Source organism: Bufo gargarizans, chromosome 5 (genome assembly GCF_014858855.1).
Source record: "Bufo gargarizans isolate SCDJY-AF-19 chromosome 5, ASM1485885v1, whole genome shotgun sequence".
Classification (NCBI taxonomy): Eukaryota; Metazoa; Chordata; class Amphibia; order Anura; family Bufonidae; genus Bufo; species Bufo gargarizans.
The window spans coordinates 378626393-378654286 of NC_058084.1; the positions used below are offsets into that span (position 1 = coordinate 378626393).

At 43.0% G+C, this 27894-nt stretch overlaps 1 protein-coding gene across 3 annotated transcripts in view; it reads left to right on the plus strand.

The window, feature by feature from the left end:
• The window catches only part of ANO10 (anoctamin 10), a 240035-nt gene that overhangs the window by 20108 nt on the left and 192033 nt on the right, over positions 1–27894 (plus strand). For all 3 annotated transcript variants that reach the window (XM_044294674.1, XM_044294676.1, XM_044294675.1), the window contains exons 5-8: positions 19255–19374; positions 20033–20602; positions 22830–22885; positions 24721–24795. In XM_044294674.1, coding sequence (XP_044150609.1) covers positions 19255–19374; positions 20033–20602; positions 22830–22885; positions 24721–24795 — 821 coding nt within the window. The remainder of the gene's footprint in view (positions 1–19254; positions 19375–20032; positions 20603–22829; positions 22886–24720; positions 24796–27894) is intronic.

Below are 27894 nucleotides of genomic sequence, written 5' to 3' on the forward strand. Positions count from 1 at the left end.
ACAATTCCTCCAACAGTTTATGTTAGTGTTTGGAAAAAATATGTGTAACCTAACAGGGGTGTAGTACCATCTCAAGGTTGTTTTGAGAAAAGTTTCTAGATGTGAGGAGCATTTGAGGGTGGAGATAGCAATTTTATTTGCTGCTGCCCATTGGGCTGTGGAAAAGGTTGTTTTAAGTTCAATCTTCCATGCTAGGAATGGAGTGGTTTTTGAAAACCTATCTTTATCCCCAAGAAACATATATAAAGGTTTAATCCCTTTGTGAGCGGATCCTTGGATGGACCATTGAGCCATCAATTGAGTATGATTCTTGAGGACAAAAGACGGGTTACCCGACAATATGTGTCTTATTTTGATATATGAAAACACTTCCTGTGGAGGAATATTGTAAGATTGCTCAATATCTTTAAAGGTTTTTAAAACCGAACCCGACAACAGGTCTGCCACAGTGGAAAGTCCACTATTTTTCCACACCTTAACGTTTAAATCCGGAACCAGTTATTGAAGAGAATCTATAGGGGTCAGGTGTGCCACTGATGATGGAGCTGCTCGACTTAAATCGTGATATTTTTTCCACAAAGCCACTGATGTATAGACATAAAAAGCAGGGTAGAGACCTGAGTAGCCATCATGCAACGCTGCCATGAGAAGAGCGCGTAGATTCCGACCTGGGATTTGTGATTGCTCAATATGCACCCAATGTTTTCCTACTCCTCCACTCCACCAGTCTTTAAGTTGATTAATCCTAGAGGCTAGATAGTAATCAAACAAGTTAGGCATACCCAGGCCTCCACATTTTTTATGCCTGCACATGATACTTCTCGCCAATCTAGGTTTAGCTTTGTTCCAAATGAAAGCGTTTAGCATCTTGTTAGCTAGATTGAAAAAGGAAATTGGAACTGGAATAGGGATAGTGCGGAATAAATATAATAATTTTGGCAGTATATGTTGTTGAAACGCAGCAATACGCCCTAACCAAGATAGCTCTGTTTTGGCCATACTATCAAGTTCCGGTTGAAGTAAAAGCAGCGGGGGGGGGGGACTTAGCTTTATACAGTCTCTGGGGGGTGGCAGTCACTTTAAAACCTAGGTACTGAACCATGGATTCCTGCCAGTCTAAGGAGAATTCTGCTTTCATCTGAGACCAGCTTGTACCTGGGATCCCCAACGATAGAGCCTGGGACTTACTTTCGTTTATCTTATAATATGATAAGGCCCCATAAGAGCGAATGATGTCCATCACTGCCCTTAAGGACTTCCTGGGGTTTATTAGGGACAGAATAATATCGTCCGCATATAGCGATATACAATGTTGCCTATTTCCAATTATTACTCCCGTCACATCGGTCGACTGACGGATCGCCTGAGCTAATGGTTCCAATGATAAAATAAATATTAAGGGAGAAAGGGGACATCCCTGTCTCGTGCCATTAGAAAGCTTAAACGGATCTGACAATACACCATTTGTTAATACACGGGCTGAAGGGTTAGAGTAAAGGACCCGTATAGCTTGTATAGTAGATTCCGGGAACCCCATCCTGCGGAGTACAGAGAAGACAAACGACCAGTTAACTCGGTCGAAAGCCTTCTCTGCATCCAGGGTAACCATAACCGTCGGGATACGAGCACGATTTACAAAGTTGACTAAGTTCAATACCCTTCTTGAGTTGTCTGTGATTTGGCGCCCCTGGACAAAGCCCACCTGGTCAGGGGCCACCAGAGATGGAATGATGTTCGCTAGTCGGGAAGCTAAAATTTTTTCATAAATTTTAAGGTCTGTATTAAGTAAGGAAATGGGGCGGAAATTTTGAGGAATAGATGGATCCTTACCAGGCTTGGGTAGAGTCACAATAACCGCTTCCAACATTTCATTAGGCATATTACCTTTTTCCATGGCACGGGACAGAGATGCGTGGAGATGAGGCAATAAATAGTCGGAAAAGGTCTTGTAATAAGAGTTTGAAAGTCCGTCTGGACCAGGACTTTTATGATATGGCAAACCCTTAATTACCTTAGATATTTCAGCTTGAGTGACAGAAGCAGTAAGGGATTCACTTTGACTTTTATCTATAGAGGGTAACGTTAGGGATCCCAGGAAATCCTCAATGTCGCCAGAGGAAGCAGGAACAAAGCCAGGTTCTTCCTGTAAATTATATAATTGAGAGTAATAAGATCTAAACTGATTGGCTATAGCTTTTGGATCATACAACTTGTAAGATTTGGAAGAATCCCAAAGGAACGCTATTTTTGATTTCACAGCTCTAGCTTTAACCCGACTTGCCAGCAGCTTCCCTGCTTTGTTAGCTTGAGAATAGTATGTAGCTTTAGTCTTTTTAAGTGCTAACTCATATGTGTGCAGAAAACTTTCTCTAAGTTGCGATCTGAGAACTTTCAGCTTATCTGATAATTCCAGAGAGGGGGAGGCCTTATTCAGTGCGTCTACAGTTTGTATTTGTAATATAAGATCATTTTGATGTTTTTCCCTCTGCCTTTTATGTTTATGGCTAAGTTTCAAAAGAATTCCCCTTATGAACGCTTTGTGAGCTGTCCATACTATAGTGGGGTCCGATACAGAGTCAGCGTTAAATTGGAAATATTCCTGTAATGCTGCAGATATTTCTGCCTGGTATTTGGTATTAGCTAATATAAAATCATTGGCTCTCCATAATGGGTTGGGGGGGGGGGGGGGTTGTGAACTCTTCCTTTATTTCTAAGTTCACCGGGGCGTGATCCGACCAGGTAATCGTCCCAATTGAGGATTTTACAGAAACGCTCAATGACGTTCTATCAACAAGGAACAGGTCTATGTGGGAATACGTTCTGTGTGCTGGAGAAAAATATGTGAAATCCTTTTCCGACGCATGGTGGATACGCCATACATCAAATAGTGAGTTGGCTAGTAAAGATGGTATGAGGGATGTTGCATTTGATCTGGAAACAGAGGAAGAATCATGGGATGGGTCAGGTGTTACGTTGAAGTCACCGCAGATGATCACTCTGCCTTCCTTCAAGGCCTGTATTTTGTGGAAGAGCTTATTAAGAAAACGCATCGGACGAATATTCGGGGCATACACACCCACTAGGGTATAGATTATATTATTTATAGAGCACACGTGAATAACGTACCGTCCCCCTGAATCAATGATTGTTTTCTTCTCAGTGTGTGCTACTGAACTCCTTATTGCTAATAAAACCCCCCTCTTTTTACCAATACTATGGGAGTGAATTAGAGTCGGAAAGGAAGGGTGTTTCAATCTCCTTATATCAGCCTCCCGTATATGTGTCTCTTGTGCACAAAATACATCACATTTATTTGAGAGTGCCTCCTTCCACATCATCCGCCTCTTGTATGGACTATTCAAGCCTCTTACATTTAACGAACTAATTGTCAACACCATCTTATCACACAAGAGGCTGCATATAGGAACTCACTCGGACCATGCGGAAGGAGACACCCATCGACACTCTGCATTTTGATCAGATAAATGGTAAAGTATAGATTTGGCACAAAGAAAAAATAAATGCAAAAAGAAAAGAACTTTAACAGTATAAACCACAACTGACCGCCCAGGAAAAGGGACGGTAAAGGATTAGCACAAGGGTTAGATCGCATATCCCCTTGTGATCTTTTTAGGGGGAAGACAGTCTTGCCTACCACCATGAGGCTTCACAGTAAGAGCATATTCCCGCTCCTTCTGGATGCAGGACAGTTAGAAGAACCTACAGCGATGTTTTCTCTGGCGTCGTCTCTCCACTTGATGCCACTCTCCATCTTCTTCAGGGTGCTGGTGATGTTTTTCTGTAGGGACCGCCGACACCACGATACCCCAGGTTGCCAGAACAGATTTTCTCTCCTCGATTGTGCGAATGACAGACATAGCCCCGTCTCTCTGTACAAGCAGCTTCATGGGGTAACCCCAGCGATATAGAACTGAGTGTGATCTCAGAGCTAAGGTAATCGGGGTTAGCGTGCGTCTGAGTTGCAGGGTAGCTATAGAAAGATCCGCAAAAAGCTTAACTGACTGGTATGGATCTGGTAAAGTACCTAGCTTTCTTGCCGCTGCGAGGGTATCGTCTTTAGCCTGGAAGAAGTGCAGGCGGGCTAGCACGTCTCGAGGCACATCATCAGGCAGGTGCTTTAGCTTGGCAATCCTATGTGCCCGGTCAATGATAAGATCTTGTTCGGTGCAATCAGGCAGAAGCAGCTTAATCAGATTCTTGATGTAGGTTTGCAGGTCTGCCACCGCGACCGATTCTGGCACCCCACGCAACTTTAAGTTGTTTCTGCGGGACCGATCCTCAAGGTCTGCCACTTTCGCCCTGAGGTAAGCAATTTCCTCTGATTGAGAGCCATGTGAGTCTATTAGATTATTGTGCGAGTCCGCGAATTCGCCCATTTTTTGCTCCACATGCTGGACTCTGTTATCTAGGGCTGCTACTGACACCTGAATAGGCGTAATTAGATGCGATATGTGGCTGGTAACTGAATGATTAAATGCCAAGAGCATGTCTTTCAGCAGCAAGCTAGACGCCGGTTTATCATCCGTGGGGAAGTTACATAGCGTGTCTGATAAGGTGCCGGCCTCTGACAAGCCGTGGTTGCCGCTTACTTCATGGGCATTCACCCCTTGGTCTTGCAGTCTGGGCCTTTGCTTAGCCGGACTTGTACCGGGAGATTGCAGTGACGCCGCGGCCTCCAGAGGTACCGAACCGCACTCTGTTAAGTCCCTTTTATTCTTAAGATGGCTCTTACCCGACCGGGGTAGTTGCAGGGATCCACTAGGGCTCTGTTGCGAGCTGCCATCTTCTGAAGCGCGGGGAGATCCTCCGCTAATCGTGGATACCGGACTGGAGCCAGGCCCTGTATGTCTGCCTCGTGAGTCAGCGCCATCTTTGTTTTGCTCAGGGCCGAAGAAAAACTCCAGTTTCCCTTGGTTTTTTATGCTTCTTTTTCCCCTGGTCATCATCGGGGATGGTTCCGATGCCGAACCGCACCAGAAGAAGAGAATTAAATGCAATAATAAGGTTCTGCTGGGCTGAAATGCTAGACTGGAGCGGGAGCTCTGGAATCAAGCAGCCATACTCCTCCGCGTATCGGCCACGCCCCTCTTTTTTGCTTTTTTTTAAATATCAACCCCAGCCTCCTGTACCTGTGGAAAAAAAATACCTGCTCCCCTCTGCTCCCTTCACTGATCCTCCCGTCCCCATCTGTAAACTTCCAGATGGCCGGAGTCACGTGCCTTTTTACAGCCAATAACTGGTCTCAGTGGTGATGTGTCCCCAAGCAGCACTCTAATGGGACGAGCAGTTGTAACTACACTATAGTGATACAGCATCGCCACTATAAGGGAGACGGCATGCAGGTAAAGGTGACGCAGCTGTCACACGAGTGCCATGACCCTTTCAAACAGGTGATCGAGGGGTGCCAGGAGTCAGACCCCCGCCAATCTGATATCGTTAACCTATCCTGAGGATAGGTCATCCGTATTATGCCGCTGCACAACCCCTTTAAAACATTTACGGGTGTTTTCGACCTTGAGTACAATTTCACATTTTGGAACGCTGTCTTCTAAAGGGATTTTTAAAAATTTCTTGTTGTTCTCAATTATTTTAATTTTTTCATTTGTGAGACAGATTGGACTTTCTGGTTTATCATTATCTTTAAATTGAGCAGTTTTTATTTTTTGGGGCTTACAGTATGTACAGAAAAATGGTCAGAAACGGTAGAAAAAAAACACATTATAGCATTTTATCCATAATTTGTTCTACGGTAGCTGGTTTAATCAATAATTTTCCCCCCATATTCTCCTGTGCTTATATATACATGCTCTCTTCAGGACTTTAAAACATAGAAATTTGATTTCTATTCACAGTCACAATATATGGAAGAGTTGCCAGAGGGCAGTTGAGCCAGTGGATGGCACTGTGCAGAGGAGGCAGCAGTGACATCTAAAAGAGCACATAAAATGGTGAAAAACTTTCCAATTATCGCATTAAAGGGGTTAGCCTACAAAAATGATTTATCCCCTCTCCACAGGATAGTGTGGCTGAGCAGTCCTCATTCCCCTCTCTGATTAGAATAATAGTGTACACGGCGGTCTACCGCTTCGTTCACTTCTTTAGGGCTGATGGAGCAGTGGATTGATGTCTCCAGTTGTAGAGTGCCCATAAATAGAGGGAACAAAGACCATTTGGAGTGGAATGTGCCAAATTTATTAAAGCCTCTCAACATTGGGTGCATTGTAGACTGTCCTAGTCCGAAAATGAAATATGTGTCTGCATTGAACAGATATAGATTTGTGCTAAAATATTCCCCATTTTCTATCTTTATATTACCCACCTCAGCTCCCCTAGCTTAAACACCCTTAATGACCAGAGCACTTTTTACACTTCTGCACTCCACTACTTTCACGGTTTATTGCTCGATCATACAACTTACCACCCAAATGAATTTTACCTCCTTTTCTTCTCACTAATAGAGCTTTCATTTGGTGGTATTTCATTGCTGCTGCCATTTTTACTTTTTTTGATATTAATCAAAATTGACCAAAATTTTTGCCCAAAAATGTAATTTTTTACTTTGTTGTAAAATTTTTCAAATAAAACTCCATTTCTATATAAATGTTTCTCTAAATGTATTGTTCTACATGTCTTTGATAAAAAAAAATGCAATAAGTGTATATTTATTGGTTTGGGTAAAAGTTATAGCGTTTACAAACTATGGTGCAAAAAAGTTAATTTACGCACTTTTACTTTCTGAGCACCAGGCTGTCATGTTTCCTGAGGTTCTACAATGCCCAGACAGTAAAAACACCCCACAAATGACCCCATTTCGGAAAGTAGAAACCCTAAGGTATTCGCTGATAGGCATAGTGAGTTCATGGAAGTTTTTATTTTTTGTCACAAGTTAGCGGAAATTGAATTTTTTTTTTTTTTTCTTACAAAGTCTCATATTCCACTAACTTGTGACAAAAAATTAAATTTTACATGAACTCGCCATGCCCCTCACGAAATACCTTGGGGTTTTTTTCTTTCCAAAATGGGGTCACTTGTGGTATTTATACTGCCCTGGCATTTTAGGGGACCTAAAGCGTGAGAAGTAGTTTGGAATTCAAATGCGTAAAAAATGCCCTGTGAAATCCTAAAAGTACTCATTGGAATTTGGACCCTTTTGCGCACCTAGGCTGCAGAAAAGTGTCACACATGTGGTATCGCCGTACTCAGGAGAAGTAGGGCAATGTGTTTTGGGGTGTATTTTTACATATTCCCATGCTGGGTGAGAGTAATATCTCTCTAAAAGACAACTTTTCCCATTTTTTTTTTTTTTTTTTTTTTTTTTTTATACAAAGTTGTCATTTTACTGAGATATTTCTCTCACCCAGCATGGGTATATGTAAAAATACACCCCAAAACACATTGCCCTACTTCTTCTGAGTACGGCGATACCACATGAGTGACACTTTTTTGCAGCCAAGATGCGCAAAGGGGCCCAAATTCCAATGAGTACCTTTAGGATTTCTCAGGGCATTTTTACTCATTTGGATTCCGTGAGGGGTATGGTGAGTTCATGTAAGATTTTATTTTTTGTCACAAGTTAGTGGAATATGAGACTTTGTAAGAAAAAAAAAAATAATAAAAATCAATTTCCGCTAACTTGTGCCAAAAAAAATAATCTTCTATGAACTCGCCATGCCCCTCAAAAGTGATCTTTATAGCGCTGCAGCGATTTTACGGTGTTTTTGCAGTGATTAGAAACAAAAAAAAATTCTGTCACTGCGGTGGGGCAGACTGAACGCAAGTGTGCGGACAAGATGAGGCCTAATCAGGCGAACACTGCGTTTTTTGTAGAGCCTATAGGACATGTCCTATTCTTGTCCGCAATTGCGGACAAGAAAAAGCTTTTTCTATATAGTTCTGGCAATGTGCGGATCCGTAAAACACATACGGACGTCTGAATTGAGCCTCTTTTAGGGTTAAAAAAAATCGCATGCACAGCCTGTCAGCGAATGATCGCTGCTGGCAGGCTGTAGATTAACTTCTCAGCCGCGCACGCGTTCACGTGAAATCTCGGCTCTCGCGGGATGATGCGCCGATGCATCTAGGAGGAATAACCCGGCCGCCCGCAGGACGCATCCCTGCGTTAGGCGGTTGGGAGACGGTTAATTAACCCATCAGGCTACTTTCACACTCGCGTTTTGGCTTTCTCTTTCTGAGATCCGTTCAGGGCTCTCGCAAGCGGTCCAAAACGGATCAGTTTTGCCGTAATGCATTCTGAAACGGAAAAGATCCGCTCAGAATGCATCAGTTTGCCTCCGTTCAGTCACCATTCCGCTCTAGAGGCGGACACCAAAACGCTGTCTGTAGCGTTTTTCTGACCGCGATGTGGTGCGGAGCTAGACGGATCCGTCCTGGCACACAATGTAAGTCAATGGGGACTGATCCGTTTTCTCTGACACAATAGAAAACGGATCCGTCCCCCACTGACTTTCAATGGTGTTCATGACTGATCCATCATGGCTATAGAAGACATAATACAACCGGATCCGTTCATATCAATAATGCTGTGTATTATTGTAACGTAAGTGTATTTGCAGATCCATGACTGAGCCGCAAAAATGCTAGTGTGAAAGTAGCCTAGAAGTTTTAGGTCTTGCCTTTTCTTGTTATGACTAAGGACTAAGTGTCTGTGAGGTTTGATCCACATGCTGTAATTTTGCTACCACAAATAAAGGGACAAGCAACACAATAATTACTTTGCAGTGCTGGAACTCCATTTATTATTGTTTTAGTGTGAAAGTAGCCTAGAAGTTTTGGGTCTTGCCTCTTCTTGTAAAACCCTAACTTTTTTTAACTTGGGGCAACTGGTTTGTCCCATTATCTGATGTTTTGTTTTCTCAATTCTATTTTTATTGAACTAAGAGAAAACCAAACAAATACAGCTCAGAATTACAGTACAATAAAGCTATAATAGAGCAGCCATGCAATTTGGTCACCTTTGACAATTCTTATATGGTGAACATGCAGAGATACACATTGATAAGTTTCCAAAGCAAAACAGCCCACATAAACGATAAACCTTCAGGGGAAAGGGAAAACGAGAAAGAGGAAGGCTAAAAAGGGGGTTACATTGGCGAGGAATATAGATCACTGTCACAGTTTAAGGCTACTTTCACACTAGCGTTCGGGCGGATCCGTTCTGAACGGATCCGCTCATAATAATGCAGACGGAGGCTCCGTTCAGAACGGATCCGTCTGCATTATATTAGCAAAAAAAAGCTGTGAAAATAGCCTGGGACGGATCCGTCCAGACTTTCAATGTAAAGTCAATGGGGGACGGATCCGCTTGAAGATTGAGCCACATTGTGGCATCTTCAAACGGATCCGTCCCCATTGACTTACATTGTAAGTCTGGACGGATCCGCACGGCCAGGCGGACACCCGAACGCTGCAAGCAGCGTTCAGCTGTCCGCCTGTCCGTGCGGAGGCGAGCGGAGCGGAGGCTGAACGCCGCCAGACTGATGCAGTCTTAGCGGATCCGCTCCATTCAGACTGCATCAGGGCTGGACGGCTGCGTTCGGGTCCGCTCGTGAGCCCCTTCAAACGGAGCTCACGAGCGGACACCCGAACGCTAGTGTGAAAGCAGCCTAAGACTTACACGGCAGGATAATTGTGTTATACAGCGGGGTATAGCCTAAGAAAGGAAGACCAGGGCTCAAATTTTTGTAGAAGTAAACAGTTGCCAGCTAGTTAATTCCTCTGGTCGACAAATCAGGTTTACCTTCCTGACCCGTTGGGCAGTCGAAGGCGGGTATGTCTTTAGCCACAATACCGATATTAAACATTTAGCATCTGCCAGTAAATGTGCGATTAAGTTACCCTTCGAGGCATGAAAGGTAGAGGTTGGGAGGCCTATTGTTACTATCTCCACTTATACAGTGAAGATGGGTGCACAGATTGTAACACTTTTGTCTAGAGAAGCTATTCCAGTTTTCCTACTCCACCTTCCTCCTCGAGTCAGATTACAACTTTTTAAAAGAAAAAAAGTCTCAATGATAAATCTGGAGTGAAACTCATTAACATAGCTAACCACACCCACATTACAAAACTGGAGTGAGCGGTGTAAAAATGCAAAAAGTCTCAAAATGTTGTGCAATTGCTTACATTTTGCACAAATGAGTGCAACATGTCACAAAAGCCCTATTTTTTTTACTTTTTGTGACGGTATGATAAATCAGGGCCTAGGTCTTTCCAAAATGGAGCTGTACGCTTATTGCCCCATCTTATGTGAGACAAAGATCCCACCTCCATGCCACATCTCCAACACATTTGACTATTAGAAAGACCCAGCTGGTATAATCTAATGTCTTTTTAAAACCCAGTGCTCTTCACTTTATTTTCCAGGAGCACCTTGTGTAGGTAGGCGGTCACCTCTTGGATTTCTGTAGATATTCCACTGTGTATGCTCCTCCCAAGCTATAACACAACCGTGTGGCGCCAATTGAATGTGGAGGAGTTCATTGCGTATGCTTGCCAACTGCACTGGGGGCAGGGAATCCGTGCATGGCCAGAATTGCTGCACGGGGGGTACAAGTGTTCATGCTCATCCCATGAAGAAAAGTACTGGAGTATGTGTTGAGGAGGTAGCCACAGCATAATATCATGGAACATTTTGAGGTGTCATTGCACAGAAATGGGCCATTATAGTGGTTATGTGCAAACTGTACCTATTTTACTAATAGGGGGTAATACGCCATCATTATGATTTTTGGAATACCCAATCTCACGTTTTAAGTGCCCAGAGCAGTTACCTGAATTTGAATAAAAAGGTGCCAGTCTAAGTCTAACTGGCGTTTTGGCTTTCTGTTTCTGAGATCCGTTCAGGGCTCTCACAAGCGCTCCAAAACGGATCCGTTTTGCCCTGATGCATTCTGAATGGAAAAGGATCTGCTCAGAATGCATCAGTTTGCCTCCGTTCTGTTTCCACTCTGCTTTGGAGGCGGACAGCAAAATGCTGCCTGCAGCGTTTTTCTGTCCACCATGTGGTGCGGAGCCAAACGAATCTGTCCTGACAAACAATGTAAGTCAATGGGGACGGATCCGTTTTCTCTGACACAACAAAGTGGATCTGTCCCCCACTGACTTTCAATGGTGTTCAAGACGGATCCGTCATGGCTATAGAAGACATAATACAACCGGATCTGTTCATGACGGATGCATGCGGTCGTATTATTGTAATGGAAGCGTTTTTGCAGATCAATGATGGATCCGCAAAAAACGCTAATGTGAAAGTAGCCTAATCTAGCCATTGTATCTTTTCAGAAGGTAACACGCTGCTTTTAAGTTTTTATGCCTTAAAATTGGATATAGGCTTTGACTGTGTAATTGCACTTTGAAATATTAAGCTATTTTGTACAAAGTTAGCAAATCGACAACCACTTGTATTGAGTCTGACTTTTCTAAATGACTTTGAAATGCTGAGTGATTAAATCTATTAGCACAATCCATATTGTGAGCCCTTTGATGTTGATAACTAAAACATGTGAAGCTTGTGCTTTTTCTGATTTTATTTTTTGGGGACAGTATTTTTAAGCATTATCAGTATCAGTTTATATGTAGCCACTTTACATTGTTGTGTACATGACATTTTTTATGTTATATGTACAGACGTGGACAAAATTGTTGGTACCCTTTGGTCAATGAAAGAAAAAGTCACAATGGTCACAGAAATAACTTTAATCTGACAAAAGTAATAATAAATTAAAATTCTATAAATGTTAACCAATGAAAGTCAGACATTGTTTTTCAACCATGCTTCAACAGAATTATGTAAAAAAATAAACTCATGAAACAGGCATGGACAAAAATGATGGTACCCCTAGAAAACACAGAACATAATGTGACCAAAGGGACATGTTAATTCAAGGTGTGTCCACTAATTAGCATCACAGGTGTCTACAACCTTGTAATCAGCCATTGGGCCTATATATATGGCTCCAGGTAATCACTGTGTTGTTTGGTGATATGGTGTGTACCACACTCGACATGGACCAGAGGAAGCAAAGGAAAGAGCTGTCTCAAGAGATCAGAAAGAAAATTATAGACAAGCATGTTAAAGGTAAAGGCTATAAGACCATCTCCAAGCAACTAGATGTTCCTGTGAGTACAGTTGCACATATTATTCATAAGTTTAAGATCCATGGGACTGTAGCCAACCTCCCTGGACGTGGCCGCAGGAGGAAAATTGATGACAAATCTAAGAGACGGATAATCCGAATGGTAACAAAAGAGCCTAGAAAGACTTCTAAAGAGATTCAAGGTGAACTTCATGCTCAAGGAACATCAGTGTCAGATCGCACCATCCGTCGTTGTTTGAGCCAAAGTGGACTACATGGGAGACGACCAAGGAGGACACCATTGTTGAAAACGAATCATAAAAAAGCAAGACTGGAATATGCCAAACTACATGTTGACAAGCCACAAAGCTTCTGGGAGAATGTCCTGTGGACAGATGAGACAAAAATCGAAGTTTTTGCCAAGGCACATCAGCTGTATGTTCACAGACGAAAAAATGAAGCATATCAAGAAAAGAACACTGTCCCTACTGTGAAACATGGAGGAGGCTCTGTTATGTTCTGGGGCTGCTTTGCTGCGTCTGGCACAGGGTGTCTTGAATCTGTGCAGGGTACAATGAAATCTCAAGACTATCAAGGAATTCTAGAGAGAAATGTACTAGCCAGTGTCAGAAAGCTTGGTCTCAGTCGCAGGTCATGGGTCTTGCAACAGGACAATGACCCAAAACACACCGCTAAAAACACCCAAGAATGGCTAAGAGGAAAAAATTGGACTATTCTAAAGTGGCCTTCTATGAGCCCTGACCTCAATCCTATTGAGCATCTTTGGAAGGAGCTGAAACATGCAGTCTGGAAAAGGCACCCTTCAAACCGGACACAACTGGAGCAGTTTGCTCATGAGGAGTGGGCCAAAATACCTGCTGAGAGGTGCAGATGTCTCATTGACAGTTACAGGAAGCGTTTGATTGCAGTGATTGCCTCAAAAGGTTGCGCAACAAAATATTAAGTTAGGGGTACCATCATTTTTGTCCATGCCTGTTTCATGAGTTTATTTTTTTACATAATTCTGTTGAAGCATGGTTGAAAAACAATGTCTGACTTTCATTGGTTAACATTTATAGAATTTTAATTTATTATTACTTTTGTCAGATTAAAGTTATTTCTGTGACCATTGTGACTTTTTCTTTCATTGACCAAAGGGTACCAACAATTTTGTCCACGTCTGTATGTAGCTGTAGAAATAAAAAGTAATTTAAAAGCTCATTATGTTATTAAAGGGGTCTTCCTCTTTTTGAATTGCCGCTCTGTAATGCTACATTTGAGTGGCCGGTAAGTGAACAGTTGATTGGCGGAGGGGCAGGAGGAGTAGGTGGTGTTCACATCTGAGGCCCCATAGGCACTCCACAATATTCTTTTGTCGTTGGAGTTAGTATATAAGAAGTCTGTCGGGTATTATTGGTCTGTTATATGATGCATCCAGCATCTATTCACTTGAAGGATGGAACAGAAAAACAAAAACTTGATGAAAGAGTGAACAGAACCTTAAGAGAAGCAGGACCTACAAAGGCTAGTTAGTGAGCATCATGGCTTCTAGTAACAAAGGGGTTATTTTGGTGGGACCACCCTTTTTTTAAGGGTCTACCAAGGATTAGGAAAAAAACATGGCCGCCCCAAAAGAGCACTGCATCTGTCCACAAGTTGTATGTGTGGTATTGCAGCTCAGCACCCTTCAGCCAAACCAAACCAGAGACAACCCATGGTTTTGTGCTGTTTCTGGAAGAAAGCAGCTGTGTATTTCTAGTTATGTAAAACCGCTTTAAAGAGGTTTCCAATGAAAAAAATTCTACGTTTTTCAAACCAGCTCCTGGATCTGGACACTTTTATAATTGCACATAATTAAAAGTTTAGTATAGCCCCTGAGTTATTCAATATAATCTCCTATGTATAGTCCCACATGCTGTTGGTTTGTTTCCTTATTTCTCTGTCCACCTCAGTAACATCACTGAGGTGGACGCACATGTTCAGTTCCATCCTTCAACCCCCCCCCCCCCCCCCAATCATAGGTATCTACTATTAGAAGCTATGACCGTTATAGGGAGACAGATGCAGCAAAAAGGATAAGGCCCCTAAGAAAGGACACCGACCCCACAAAAAAACAGACATGCCCCCTAGAAATAAACACCCCCACTGAGCTGCCAGCCTGAAAAAATCTAGCAGAGCAATTGGAGAAATAAATGAGGAGAATTCTGGATGCATATTAGGCACAGGACTGGTTCTAGTTTTGTTAGAAAGAGATTGCCATGTACTATATGATGTCTGATTTTCATTTTTTATGTTAAACATGGCATAACCCATTTAAGTATATAGGAGCAGTGCTAGACAGTGGATGGACCTGTGCAGTTCTGGTGCCCGCTGCTGGAGTGCCAAGAGTCAGACCCACATTGATCTGATATCATTGACCTACCCTAAGCATAGGTCATCAATACCCCTGTTCCAGAAAACCCCTGGCAAAACATCCAGAATATGATGTAAGTCAAGAATTATAGAATTTTTACCCACCCATATGTCAAGCTTGAAATGGTAGGAACCAGGAGTGAAAAGACTGCACCGCACCCCCCATCCCCCATGATAATACCATTGGAAATCACTCCTTTTAGGCCCTTTAAAAATTCTACAGATTTTACTAGCTTACTTCTTATCAGTTGTGTCACTTTTATTATATTCGTCAGTTATGCAGAATGATGTGATTCACAGATTAAGTTCACTGCTCGGAATGTAGTAAAGCATTTCTATTATTTTCCATGAATCAATTGTACATGTGACGAATTATTAAAGGGAAAGTCGTATCTTTTTGATCGTCCAGAACGCCATAGTCCCCCTTTCCCTCCTTGTATTATCTCTGTAAAAATTCTGAAATCTCCTCAGCCTCCTAAAATCTGTGCAGTGTAAAAACCAAGACGGGGAACATGCAACTGCAGTATCTCACCCTCAGTGTGTGTGAGAAGCTGGATACTTTTGTACATTCAGGGAATGCAGGTTCCACATGCATGCCGAGCCCACATTATATTATACCTCTCATGGTGCCACAATGGCCTCCATTATATTCAGGGAGTGCAGGCTTCTGAACAAAATGGAGGCCCATGAGGCACCAAAGAGGTACATGATAGTGTTGGTTCAGCATGCATGTGGAACCTGCATTCCATGAATGTAATGGAGTCCGGTACGACACCAGTAAATTGTGGTATTAGTCTTAGTGTCCCGTCTTAATGAGATTGCCTTGACGCCGGCAGACGGGCACAAATAACTTTGTACAAAATGTATTTGCCAAGAATCTCACATTCATAAGGCAGCATTAGCATTTTAAATTTCCTACAGTGAGTATGGCACTATTGTATTTACTTTAGGGTCCATTTACACGTCCATAGAATGTGTCCGCACCCGTTCTGCAATACACTACGGACGTGTGAATGGACCCTTATTATTTGTGTTTGCCGAGTGCTGTTGCATTTTGTTTTTTACATCTGAGTTGTATTTGCTTTTGGCCTCATATACACGGCTGTTGTTTGGTTGTTCCGTGCATTGGGGGCTGCAATTTGCGGTACCCAACGCACAGCAACATCCATGCTGATTCCGCAGACAGATCCAGACCCATTCAACTTGAATGAGTCCGTGATCTGTCCGTACCGCAAAAAAATAGAACAAATTCTATTTTTTTGCGGGGTGAAGACACAGAGAGAAACCCCACGGATGCACTCCGTAGTGTTCTGTGCCTCCATTTTGCACCGCACCTTAGAGATTGCGAACCCTTTCAAGTGAATTAGTCGGATGTGATGAGCCACATTGCGGTCCACAATAGAGGCACGCCCAAGCAACGGCCGTGTACATGAGGCCTTAGCGAAAGAATTTGTTGGTACTTGTCCAAAGACCTGTGTAAGTGCCTGTGGGTGACTCATTACGCTTGGCTGGTTTCTTTAGGCATCGTGTAATTTTTGCTTGTTTCTGGAAATACAAGTTGTATTACAGTACACAAAGTTCTCACTAGGTGTCGCTGCAGTCTGGGTGACACACCCATGAATATAACTGCTCCGATCTTTGTGGAATGCAGAACCTTATCTCAAGTAATCTCATGATTTCAAGCATTTTGACCAAGTAGCTGCAATCAGTGTTGAATCAGAAAAGAATGTCTCAGTGGTACTTATATTTTGTAGATTTGGGCTTCCTGTGAATAACGCTGGTGTTATGAAAATTGGTAATGATCCAAATCATTTTAAACAAAGTTGTACGTTTTATATAATTTATTTTTCGCTCTATAAGACGAACCTGGCCACAAGAGGCATTAAGTTTTTAGAGCGGAAAAAAAATTAAAATAATATTTTTCATCAGACCTCAGATCAGATAAAAAAATAAATAAAACCACTTACCTCTCATGTTGTGGACACTCAGGAGATCCAGTGCGCTCTTCCTGCTGTGCTGCACTGTGACCTGACGTTGCACAGCATCAGGTCATAGCGCTTGCTTGTGTGCACTACATCCTATTGCTGTATGCTGTCAGGCAGGGGCGGACTGGGCACTTAGTGGCCCTGGAAAAAATACTAAAAGTAGCCATTTATTGTAGACGGGTCCAAATTGACAGATGGCAGGGCCATCATAAGTAGGCAGGACCAGCAATACTGTAGTGCTGCACAAAATGCTGCCCCAACAGAACCAAATACCGCAGTCCAGCATAGAATACTGCTATCCTAGCTGCAGTATTTAACTGTATCATCATTCCTGGGGACGCCAATACAGTTGAATGCAGGAGGTCTGTTTCCGCCGCTGGACAGGTGCATAAGCACAGTATGCGCCTAGCTTTATTTAGTGCAGAGCATCAGATGGCTATGTATTTGGTGGAGTGCTTGGTTGACCACCTGGACGTCTGCCCACTAGGAAATTTCCCAGTAGAGTCTATGACTAGTCCACCCCGCGCTGTCAGGACACAGGAGAGCGCAGAGCCCGGAGAAGACCAGAAAGCGGTGAGTAATACCAATGCTAGCAGTGCTTCACTCACGGCCCTACTGTTCTAATGAGCGCCTCCATAACGGAAGTACTCGGTATTCGCTTTATAAGATACTGTGCCATTTTTCCCCACTTTTGGGAGGAATACAAGTGAAATCGACGCCAGTGGCTGCCGTCAATTTCAATTTAGGCCCACTGACTGCTGGAGATGTGCCTAATTTATAACAAGGTGTGCACCTCATCATGAATTGGACGCATCTTCCGACAGCACAGGGTACATCGTAGACCGGTATAAAACACTGCTCCATGATGAATCCCCCCCATTTTCTTTATACCCTTCTTACTTGTCTTCTCTTCTTTTTGATGTAGCTGAATAAGGGCATGTTCACATGGTGGATTTTCAACATTTGGATCCATATTCCTCGCTGAAATCTGTAGGAAAACCATATGTGCTCCCAATGTTATCAGTTTAAAAAGTGGAGCAGTTTGTTTAGGGAAATCATTGTGGGTTTTCTCATGCAGATTAGTCCCATTGAAACTAGAAATCTGAGGGTCAGCCTTGGATTTCTTCAGCGGATTCTGTGGAGAGTACAAATAGGCTTTTACCAATGTGTTTTGAGCATGTGAACAAACCCTTACTAGGTGATGTATTAGAGAATGGAGTACCGCACACTGTTTTTCCTTTCCCGGTACCAGCAAAGAACCGACTGTCATCAATCAATAGTATATAGTATAGTGTAGATACCCCACTACCTCTGACCACAGAAATTCAAAGTCGCTGAAGAAGGTCCTTATGGACCGAAACGTCTGGCTCTAATATGGAAAGTGGTTACACAGTATTTCGTTTCCTATAAACTGGATCATGGACCTCTAATTGTGAAAATGACTAAATAAAATCACCTTTAAATTGCAAAGAATATCCTGTGTGCCAGATATTCTTACTAGGTGATGTGCACTGAGATGTGGAAGGTTTGGGCATCACTTCCATTCTTGACCTTATGACATCCCTGTTTCACCGTTTGGCACTGCCACACTGGTATCATCGATTGCTGTTTGGACAGGGGAAATTGCCGTTGGCTGTACAAACATGGTATTACATGCAGCCATTGTGGATACTGTGTAAAACATGGATGACTCAAGTCATACACATTTAGACCTGCTGTTTATTAGGTGATCTTTTCTCTCCCCGTGCCCATCTATGAGATCCACATGCACTAATATAGAGAGATCCATAGACAGGGGTGGTCATTTTTTTAGCAGTATTTTTTTTCACTCTTGCTAATTTTGATCAGGTATGTTCAGAGGCAGCAGATTTCTCACAGAATTTTCAGTAAAAAGTCCAGGAGATGTCCATGCCCAAGCTGCTGATACAACCCCGTTCAGATCTATAGAAATAATTTTCAGTCACAGAAGTTTCTACAACAAATCTACCTTACAATATATACAGGGAGTCTGAAACAAACCTCTCACCTCGTCATTGGTTCAGTGACCTGCCACACTATTGGAACCTGACCATAAGTTCCAAGTGTTGACTCAATCTCAATCCAACTGAGTGAGCATCTGTGGGATGTGCCAGAAAATCAAGTCCGAGCTATAGTAGTGCCACCTCCTAACTTATACAACCAAGGACCTGCTGTTAACATTTTGATGCCAGATACCACAAGGCTCTATCAGGAGATCTTGTGGAGACCATGTCTTGGGTCAGAGCTGCTGATAAATGAGACACTGGTATTTTTCTGAATTTACGGACTGGTAATATGGTCATGGTTGAAGCTCAGGAATTACTGTGAAGAAACCATGCACAGCTTAATGATAAGTACTTCAAGTTTGCATACAGTGATTTTGAGTCAAAACCAGGTGCGGCTCTAAACACAGAACCGGTGCAGGTCTTTCCCTTATATCTCATGTCCGTGGAGGCTCCAATCCTGGTTTTGGATTAACACAGCTTTTTTTTATTTTTTTTGCTTATTTATTTATTTTTTTAAATATGAATTTTCAGTTATTTTATGTGTTCTCCATTAATATATATAGCTGTGTTCTATCATTTTGCAGATTGTCTTTGGAAATAGATTATTTTCTGGCAGATATGTCTCCTGTCTGATTGTATAGCTGTGACCTCTGTTTCTAAATTAGCACCGTATAGAAGATAATGGAAGGATATCACCATCTTACTTTATTCTTGTTTCAGTCAGGAGAATGCAGACCAATGGTTTATTGATCCAGGTATTCCCTCTACATGACAAGGAAGAACTGAAGCGACTGAGTTTCCAGTGGTACCACCAGGTCAGGTTTGCTTATCAGCCCATAGGTGAGAACACTTTCTTCTTTCTTTTTTTCCCTGGTTGTTTCGGATGTATTCACACTTGGCAGATGTGTTGCATTTCTGTGACTTTCTTATTCATCTGAATGTGTCTTGAAGAATCCATTTGCTTACCACTAAAACCGCCCCATTCAGATTTTCAGTTACGGAAATTTTTGCAGCAAATGTGCCGCACAAGAATTCAGGGTTATAGTGTTCATGCTCCTACACCTAATGATATACCTGGTAGTATTGTGCTTTGAAAGGCCATGTTCACTTAAAGCGATTATTTACCACTAAGGAGATGGCCCGAGATATGCGGAGGATTTCTCCCTTCGCATAGCAATGGGTGAATTCTGCAGCAAAATTCAGAACATATCTGCAGCAGATTAGAAAATGCTGCCTTTAAATCCAGGCTGTTTTATTAGGGACTTAAACCTTATTCGCAGGGTGGTCGTAACCATGGAAACAAGCAGTGTATAATGTGAAAAATAAATCCAGTCAGCAAAGGAAGCAATATGGACAATAACAATACATTAGTAAATGCCTTGTATTAACTTTCTCTACATGATAAATGCCATTTGCTGAAGTGACACAACCCCTTGAAGAGTATAATATGTTAATTGTACATTTTTTCTCAGTTTTCACCAATGCCTCTTGTTTGCAGATAAAATCCGTCATTACTTTGGAGATTCTATTGGATTGTACTTTGGTTTCTTAGAATACTTCACTTTGGCCTTAATTCCAATGGCCCTCATAGGCATACCGTATTACTTTTTTGCCTGGGAGGACTATGACAAATATGTTATCTTTGCTACATTCAACCTTGTGTGGTCTACAGTTATCCTGGAAGTATGGAAACGGTACTCCTCAACAATGACCTACAAATGGGGGACGTTGCTAATGAAGAGGGAGTTTGAGGAACCCAGACCTGGCTTTCATGGAGTGCTGGGCATCAACCCTGTCACAGGCAAAAAAGAACCTACCTACTCCAGCTTAAAGAGGCAGCTACGAATATATCTCGTTTCTGTGCCTTTTGTGTGCCTTAGCTTGTATGTCGCAATTTACGTGATGATGATTTACTTTAAATTGGAGGGCTGGGCCATAAGCTATAACCATGAGCAACAGTCAACCTTCAGTGGCCTTCTGCTGTTTGTCCCAAGCATCATTTATGCAGTTGTGATTGAAATCATGAACCGTATTTACAGATATGCTGCAGAGTTCCTCAATAATTATGGTAAGACCCTGGTTTAATACACAGCAAATAGTGAAAATATGAATGAACTGAGTGCTGGCGGACATGCATGCTCAGCCACTCTCCCTAGAGCCAGTTCTCTTATCCTCTGTCCACTTCTGGCCAGCCAATAGAATAAGCTTTGTATAATTTTCTTTTCACTTCACACATACTTGCTACGTTGTGTTGGCCTAGCACATAAAATCCCAATAAAATACATTTAAAGGGAACCGGTCATCGGGATTTTGTGTATAGAGCTGAGGACATGGGTAGCTAGATGGCCGCTAGCACATCCGCAATACCCAGTCCCCATAGCTCTGTGTGCTTTTATTGTGTAAAAAAAACTATTTGATACATATGCAAATTACTATGAGATGAGTCCTGTATATGGGATGAGTCAGGGACAGGACTCATCTCAGGTTAATTTGCATATGTATCATTTTTTTTTCCACAATAAAAGCACACAGAGCTATAGGGACTGGGTATTGCGGATGTGCTAGTGGCCATCTAGCAGCCCATGTCCTCAGCTCTATACACAAAATCCCGATGACAGGTTCCCTTTAAGTTTGTGGGTGTAAAGTGGGAAATTTTTGGGAAAAGTTCAAGCTTTAGGCTATTCGTAGGGTCGTTCATAAATGGACCTGTACCGGGGTTGTTAGGAAATAATGTCCTAATTATATAAAATGTGAGCTGTGGACGTTTACTTTAAAGGGAACCAGTTATAGTGAACATGATGTTTGAGCTGCAGGCAGCAGGTTATAGAGCAGGATTGGAGTCGGGAAGGAATTTTTATTCCCCTAAAGTGAGGAAAATTGGCTTCTACCTCACAGGGGTTTTTTGCCTTCCTCTGGATCAACTTGCAGGATGACAGGTCGAACTGGATGGACAAATGTCTTTTTTCGGCCTTATGTACTATTTTACTAGGAGGAGCTGAGCAGATTGATATATACTTATATAGTTTCATAGAAAAAGATTCAGTAAAACTTGTATTTCATTCATTTCGATTCCTGCTCATTCTGGGCTTTGAAGTCCAGGAGGCGGTCGGATGAGTGATTGATAACCTTCCCTCTATGACTGTGTATACAGAGGTAGTTGTCAATCACTGATAGGACCGCCTCCTGGACTTCAAAGGCCAGAATGAGCATGGATTGAAAGGGGTTCTACTGTTTTTAACTGATGATCTATCCTCTGGATAGATCATCAGCATCTGACCACCGGCGGTCTGACACCCGGGACCCCCGCCGATCAGCTGTTTGAGAAGGCAGCGGCGCTCCAGCAGCGCCGCAGCCTTCTCACTGTTTACCGCTGGCCCACTGACGTCACGACTAGTATTAACTTGCCTGGGCAGGCTAAGCTCTGTTTACTTGAGTGGAGCTTAGCTGCGCCAAGGCCAGTGATACTAGGCATGACTTTACTTGGCCAGTGGTAAACAGTGAGAAGGCTGCGTCGCTGCTGGAGCGCCGCTGCCTTCTCAAACAGCTGATCGGCGGGGGTCCCGGGTGTCAGACCCCCGCCGATCAGATGCTGATGATCTATCCAGAGGATAGATCATCAGTTAAAACAAACTGCAGAACCCCGTTAAATGAGTGAAATACAAGTTTTACTGAATCTTTTCCTATAAAACTATATATCAATCTGCTCAGCTCCTCCTGCTCTATAACATGCTGCCTGCAGATTACTTTGTATTGTCATGATGACTGGTTCTCTTTAAAGAGGACCCGCCAGCTCTCCTGACATGTCTGTTTTAGTAACCACTTAACATTCCCTATAGTAATACAATTCTTGTATACTCGTAAAACTCTGCTTTGAGACATTCTTCTGTTATTCCTATTAGAAATTTCTGCATAACTTGTCACCTACCATTGTGGGTGTGTCCCTATATTTTCTGACAATATCCAGTCAGGGATGACCATGTCAGGCATTGTATCGACATGCCCCTTTGGCAAGGGAATTTGGATAAACTCAGTCGTCACTTTATTCATACATTTCTATAGAGGAACAGCACAGTGCAGAATTCAAAGCCTTGTTATTACAGGGGAAATAAGAATGTACTAAACCAAGCTGACCTGTCCTCTAAGTTTTGGATCACAGACTGATGGCTGGATATAACTTTTTTAGGATGTCACGTTAGTCTAGATGTCACGTTACAAAGAATAGACACATATTTGATTCACCCAGCGTATTATATTTTTTTAACCAAAGTATTATAATTGACTTTTTTTTTTAACAGAGAATCATAGATTGGAGTCGTCACACCAGAACCACTTGGTCCTGAAGGTCTTAGTGGTAAGTTGTGCTTTACGTTTTTGCTCACCTACTGTGAGTGAGAATTGGGAAAATTGATTCCTTATATCTTGTCATCCTAAATAGATTTAGTTTTGTTAGGCTACTTTCACACTGGCGTTTTGACTTTCCGTTTCTGAGATCCGGTCAGGGATCTCACAAGCGGTCCAAAATGGATCAGTTTTGCCCTTATGAATTCTGAATGGAAAAGGATCCGCTCAGAATGCATCAGTTTGCCTCCGATCAGTCTCCATTACCCTCTGGAGGCGGACACCAAAATGCTGCCTGCAGCGGTTTTCTGTCCGCCATGTGGTGCGGAGCAAGACTGATCCGTCCGGACACACAATGTAAGTCAATGGGGACAGATCAGTTTTCTCTGACACAATAGAAAACGGATCCGCCCCCCATTGACTTTCATTGATGTTCATGACGGACCGTCATGGCTATAGAAGACATGATACAACCGGTTCCGTTCATGACGGATGCATGCGGTTGTGTTATTGTAACGGAAGCATTTTTGCAGATCCATGACAGATCCGCAAAAAAATGCTAGTGTGAAAGTAGCCTTACAACAGCGGTTGCGGTGCTAAAAGGCCACGTCCACAGCAGCTTACAAACAGTCCCACTGGGCTAATCAGTGAGATGCTAAGAGGGTACACTTTTAGGAGAAATTTGACTGGACGTGTTCATGAGGAGGAACACCAATGTGCTTGTTTTTTAGAGCATCTTTTGAATTAATTAAAATAAAGGGGCCTGTCACCGTGATTTTATTTGATTTTTTTAGGCATAAACTTGATATGTAAGTAAGTACTTACAGTACAGGGGATGATAGCCCATTTATTTACTCAGACTTTTTGCTTAGCTAATTTATAGCTTCACTCCATTAGGGCAGAGCTGTGACTACAGATTAGCTTCTGTGCCTACAGGGAGTCTGCAGTAGTCTGAGACACGCCCCTGTCTTATCATTGGTTCAGACTGCTGATTCCCTCCCCCTGCAGCTCTGCCTCCTCGGTTTGGCTGCTGTGTACTGTATAAACTGTATAAAGTCTATGACAGGCTCAGTATGAAGCCAGTATATGGTGAGCTGAAGTCTATTATAATGAGTGCAGAGTGAATTTAACATACACATGACTAAATCACTAGAGCCCAAATACAGATAGATTGGAAAGATAGATAAGAGAGAGAGATAGATTAGATAGATGTATAGAGATAGATAGATTAGGATAGATCAATAGAGAATAGAAAGACTAGATAGGATTAGAGAGATTACATAAACAGCTAAATAGACTGATAGATTAGAGAGAATAGAGATTAGATAGATTAGAAAGATTACATAGATGAGAGAGAATAAATTAGATTAAGGTAAATAGGTAGACATGTTAGAGAGTAGAATGATTAGAGAGATTAGATCAGAAAGAATAGATTAGAGAGGATACATGGATATATAGATTAGAGAGATTGAGTAGACTGATAGAATAAAGATACATTAGAGAGGACAGATAGATCTTCAAAATTGAAGTCCATGAGCCATTCCACATAGGAGGTCAATCTGCATTCTCTCTAATTCCTTAATGTTACTCATGCTTGGCAGTATTTATCGATATCCATCCTAAAGAGCAATCAGAACCATTTCATCTCTGTTCTAAAGCCTTACCAGGACATACGGACGTCATAAACAAGGGCCCACTGCTCAGGACCCTCCCTCGCTGGAGCAGAATGCTGGTGCAAGGAGCATCTATGGCTCGCTCAGTAATGTATTGTACCCGGAGACACATCTCTGGAAGACATCGTGACTAGATGCCATCCCTCATCTGAACACTGTTCTTTATGTCTTGCAGTTCAACATTGTAAATTGCTTTGCGTCACTCTTCTACATAGCCTTTGTCATGTGCGATCTAAAGCTCTTACGGCAGGTGAGTGCAGTGCTTAGATGTTGGAGATATTGTATTTCCCATTTTCTAAAAATCTTTGCCAGTATCCTAATCTATTAGTTGTGTAACAAACAGCCCTATGTCACATCATGTCTTACCCCACCGCACCCCATCTGTGGGCTATGTAAACACCTGTCCTCCTCAACCACTGCTTCCATAGGGTAGCGGTGACGTGATTCACAACCACTTTCTGTGCTGTCCCTGGATGGAGTTATGAACTTTACCTTCTGACTCCGTTCCCCTTCCCAACCAGTAAACGTTTTATTTAAAGAAAGCCTCCTTACATAAGCAATGAAGTAACAAAGGCACGAAGTATCATGGTGCATCGTGTTGTGCGTCAGCCATCTTGTTTCTTGGGTGACCCATCCACCTCTCCACAAGGCCTTTTGTGTCAGTTGTTTGATGTGTTTCTGAGCAACTTTAACAAAACTGGTGCAAAGGAAAACTGTCTTAGTTGCCCATAGCAACCATTCAGAGTGATCCTTTAATTTTCCAAAGGAGCTATCAAAAATGAAAAGTGGAATCTGATTGGTTGCTATGGGCAAATAAGCCAGTTTTTGTTTGCACCAGCTTTGATAAATCCCCCCCCCCCCCATTCTCTCTATTGCTCGGCAAACAATGGGATAAATAATAATTCTTTAGGTCAAGGATACTCAAGTAAGTTTTGTAGAGGTCCACATACCTGGGACTGGAAGAAGGTCCAAGCGGCCCAAAAAAATGAGACAAAACCAGTCGCATGTAATGCTGAAAGTTTTTTTTTTTTCTACCAATAAGCAACACATCTGATCCCACCCAATCCCCTTAGTGCCATCTCACAATTATCATGCCTCTTAGTGGTCCCCTTCTGACAGTAATGGTGCCCCTCAGACAGTATGATGTCCCATAGTGCCTCCTTTCACAGTATGATGCCCCATAATGCCTGTGTTCAAAGTATGGTTCCCATTAGTGCCTCTTCTCACAATATGATACCCCCTTAGTACCTCCCCTCACAAGATGTTGCTCCCTTCGTGTCCCCCATGCAGTGGCCCCCTCACAGCAGGAAGATCCATTAAGTATCCCCACACAGAATGAGGCCCCCTTAAAGGGCCCCCACACAAAGTGATGCCCTTTAAGTGCTCACCACACAGTATTATGTCCCCTTTAGTGGCCACTCACACAGTGATGCCCCCATAAGTGCCTCCCTCGCAAAATGCCAGAAGGGGCATCGGTGCTCTTCCTATTCATTTCAGTGGGACTTCTGAAAATAGCCAAGTACGCTGCTCAGCTGTTTTCAAAAGCCCCATAAAGATGAATGGAGGGTGGCTGCACACACACAGTGCGCCCTCCAGCTCTTTATAAGCTCCTAAGTGCTCCTATACTCATAAGTATAGGTGCGGGTCCAAGAGGTGGGACCCGCACCTATCAGACATTAGGGGCATATCCTAGTGATATGCTGCCAGTGTCCAAGATGGGCCAACCCCTTTAAGTGCCCACACACAGTATTATATCCCCCTTAAGTGGCTTCCTCACAGTGATGCCCTCTCAAGTGCCCTCTGACAGTGATGCCCCCTTAAGTGGACCCGCTGACACAATAAGATGCCCTCTTAAATGACCCCTCACAATGATGGCCCTCTTAAGTGCCCCCCTCTCCAAAAGATTGCAGAGTGATGATTCCTTGTGAACCTCATGGAGTGATGCCCTGCATTGCCTCCACTTTAAGTACCCACCTTCCATATGTTCCTCTGCAATCAGCTCCCTATTTCTCAATTGGTAATTCAGTGCTGACGAGCATGATGCAATGACATCATCGTGTCTGCCATGCTGAGCCACAGAAGGCACAGTGCAAGCGCAGCAGGTGTGATGACATCTCATCGAACCTCCCAGCGCTAAATCACTGGCATCGGGAACAGTGAAGCAGGGAGCCAACAGAGGGGTCTGAAAGCAGCTAGATGGGCCATAGACACAATGGACAGGAGGGGACTCTATTGACTTCTACGGGAGCGTTTTCCAGACATGATCTGTGACCTGTGCATGCTGTGTGACCTGGCTACTGTTGTCTGGACCCGGACCGCAGTCTGCCAGTTGAGTAGCCCTGCTTTAGGGTGTCGATAAAGATCTCCTTAAAGGGGTTTTCCAAGATTAGAATATTGATGGGCTTTCCTCAGGATAGGCCATCAATATCAGATCACTGAGCACCCAACTTGCTGTACATCAGCCTGTCCACTTTCACGCCCTCTACTTATTGGCGACGATGCGGATATTGCAGCTTTGTCCGATTCAAATGAGCGGATGAGGTTGCAATACTCTGCCCGGCGGCAGTAGTTGGCGTGCATAGACTTAAAAGGCCTCAGCATTCATAAGCTCCACAGCCCCTTCAAACAGCTGATCCATAGCCAGACCCTACAGATCTGATCTCGGAATGCCCCTTTAACATGAATTCCGCAAAGCAGATGTTTCCCATTGTAAAGACAGTATCAACCCAACCCAAATAGATCTCCTCCCTCTCTTAATTCAGGGCGGAAGATAAGTCAGTGATCTTAGAGATGGCGAGCAGGGCTGCCTAATCTGTCTAGTCCAGTGTTTCCCAACCAGTGTGCCTCCAGCGGATGCAAAACTACAACTCCCAGCATGCCCGGACAGCATTTGGCTGTGCGGGCATGCTGGGAGTTGTAGTTTTGTAACAGCTGGAGGCACACTGGTTGGGAAACACTGGTCTAGTCATTCCTCCTGACCCAATGAGTATTTTTAATTAATGGGACAAGCGTAGGAAGGGTGCCAAGACTGGGCCGTGAACGTCAACCCTAGACTCTGCCGGTGAATGGAAAGGAAATAGTAAACGTCTACTCCTCAGTCACACTTCGATGAATAGTCTACTCCCTGGATATACAGTGGTACAGTCAGATACATGTCGTATTACTCATGAGTTGTAGGCGAGAAGGCTTGCGTAGTTCTTATATTAAAGGAAATGCCTTTGCTGAGGCTGTCAGGTTGGCGCTTTTAGCATGGTCAATGTGACGTTCACCTGGCAGCTCAGGGCTGGTCTTCTGATGGCAGGGAGATCACCTTGCTGTGCGGGCTGTATATCGCTTACACAACAGAAAT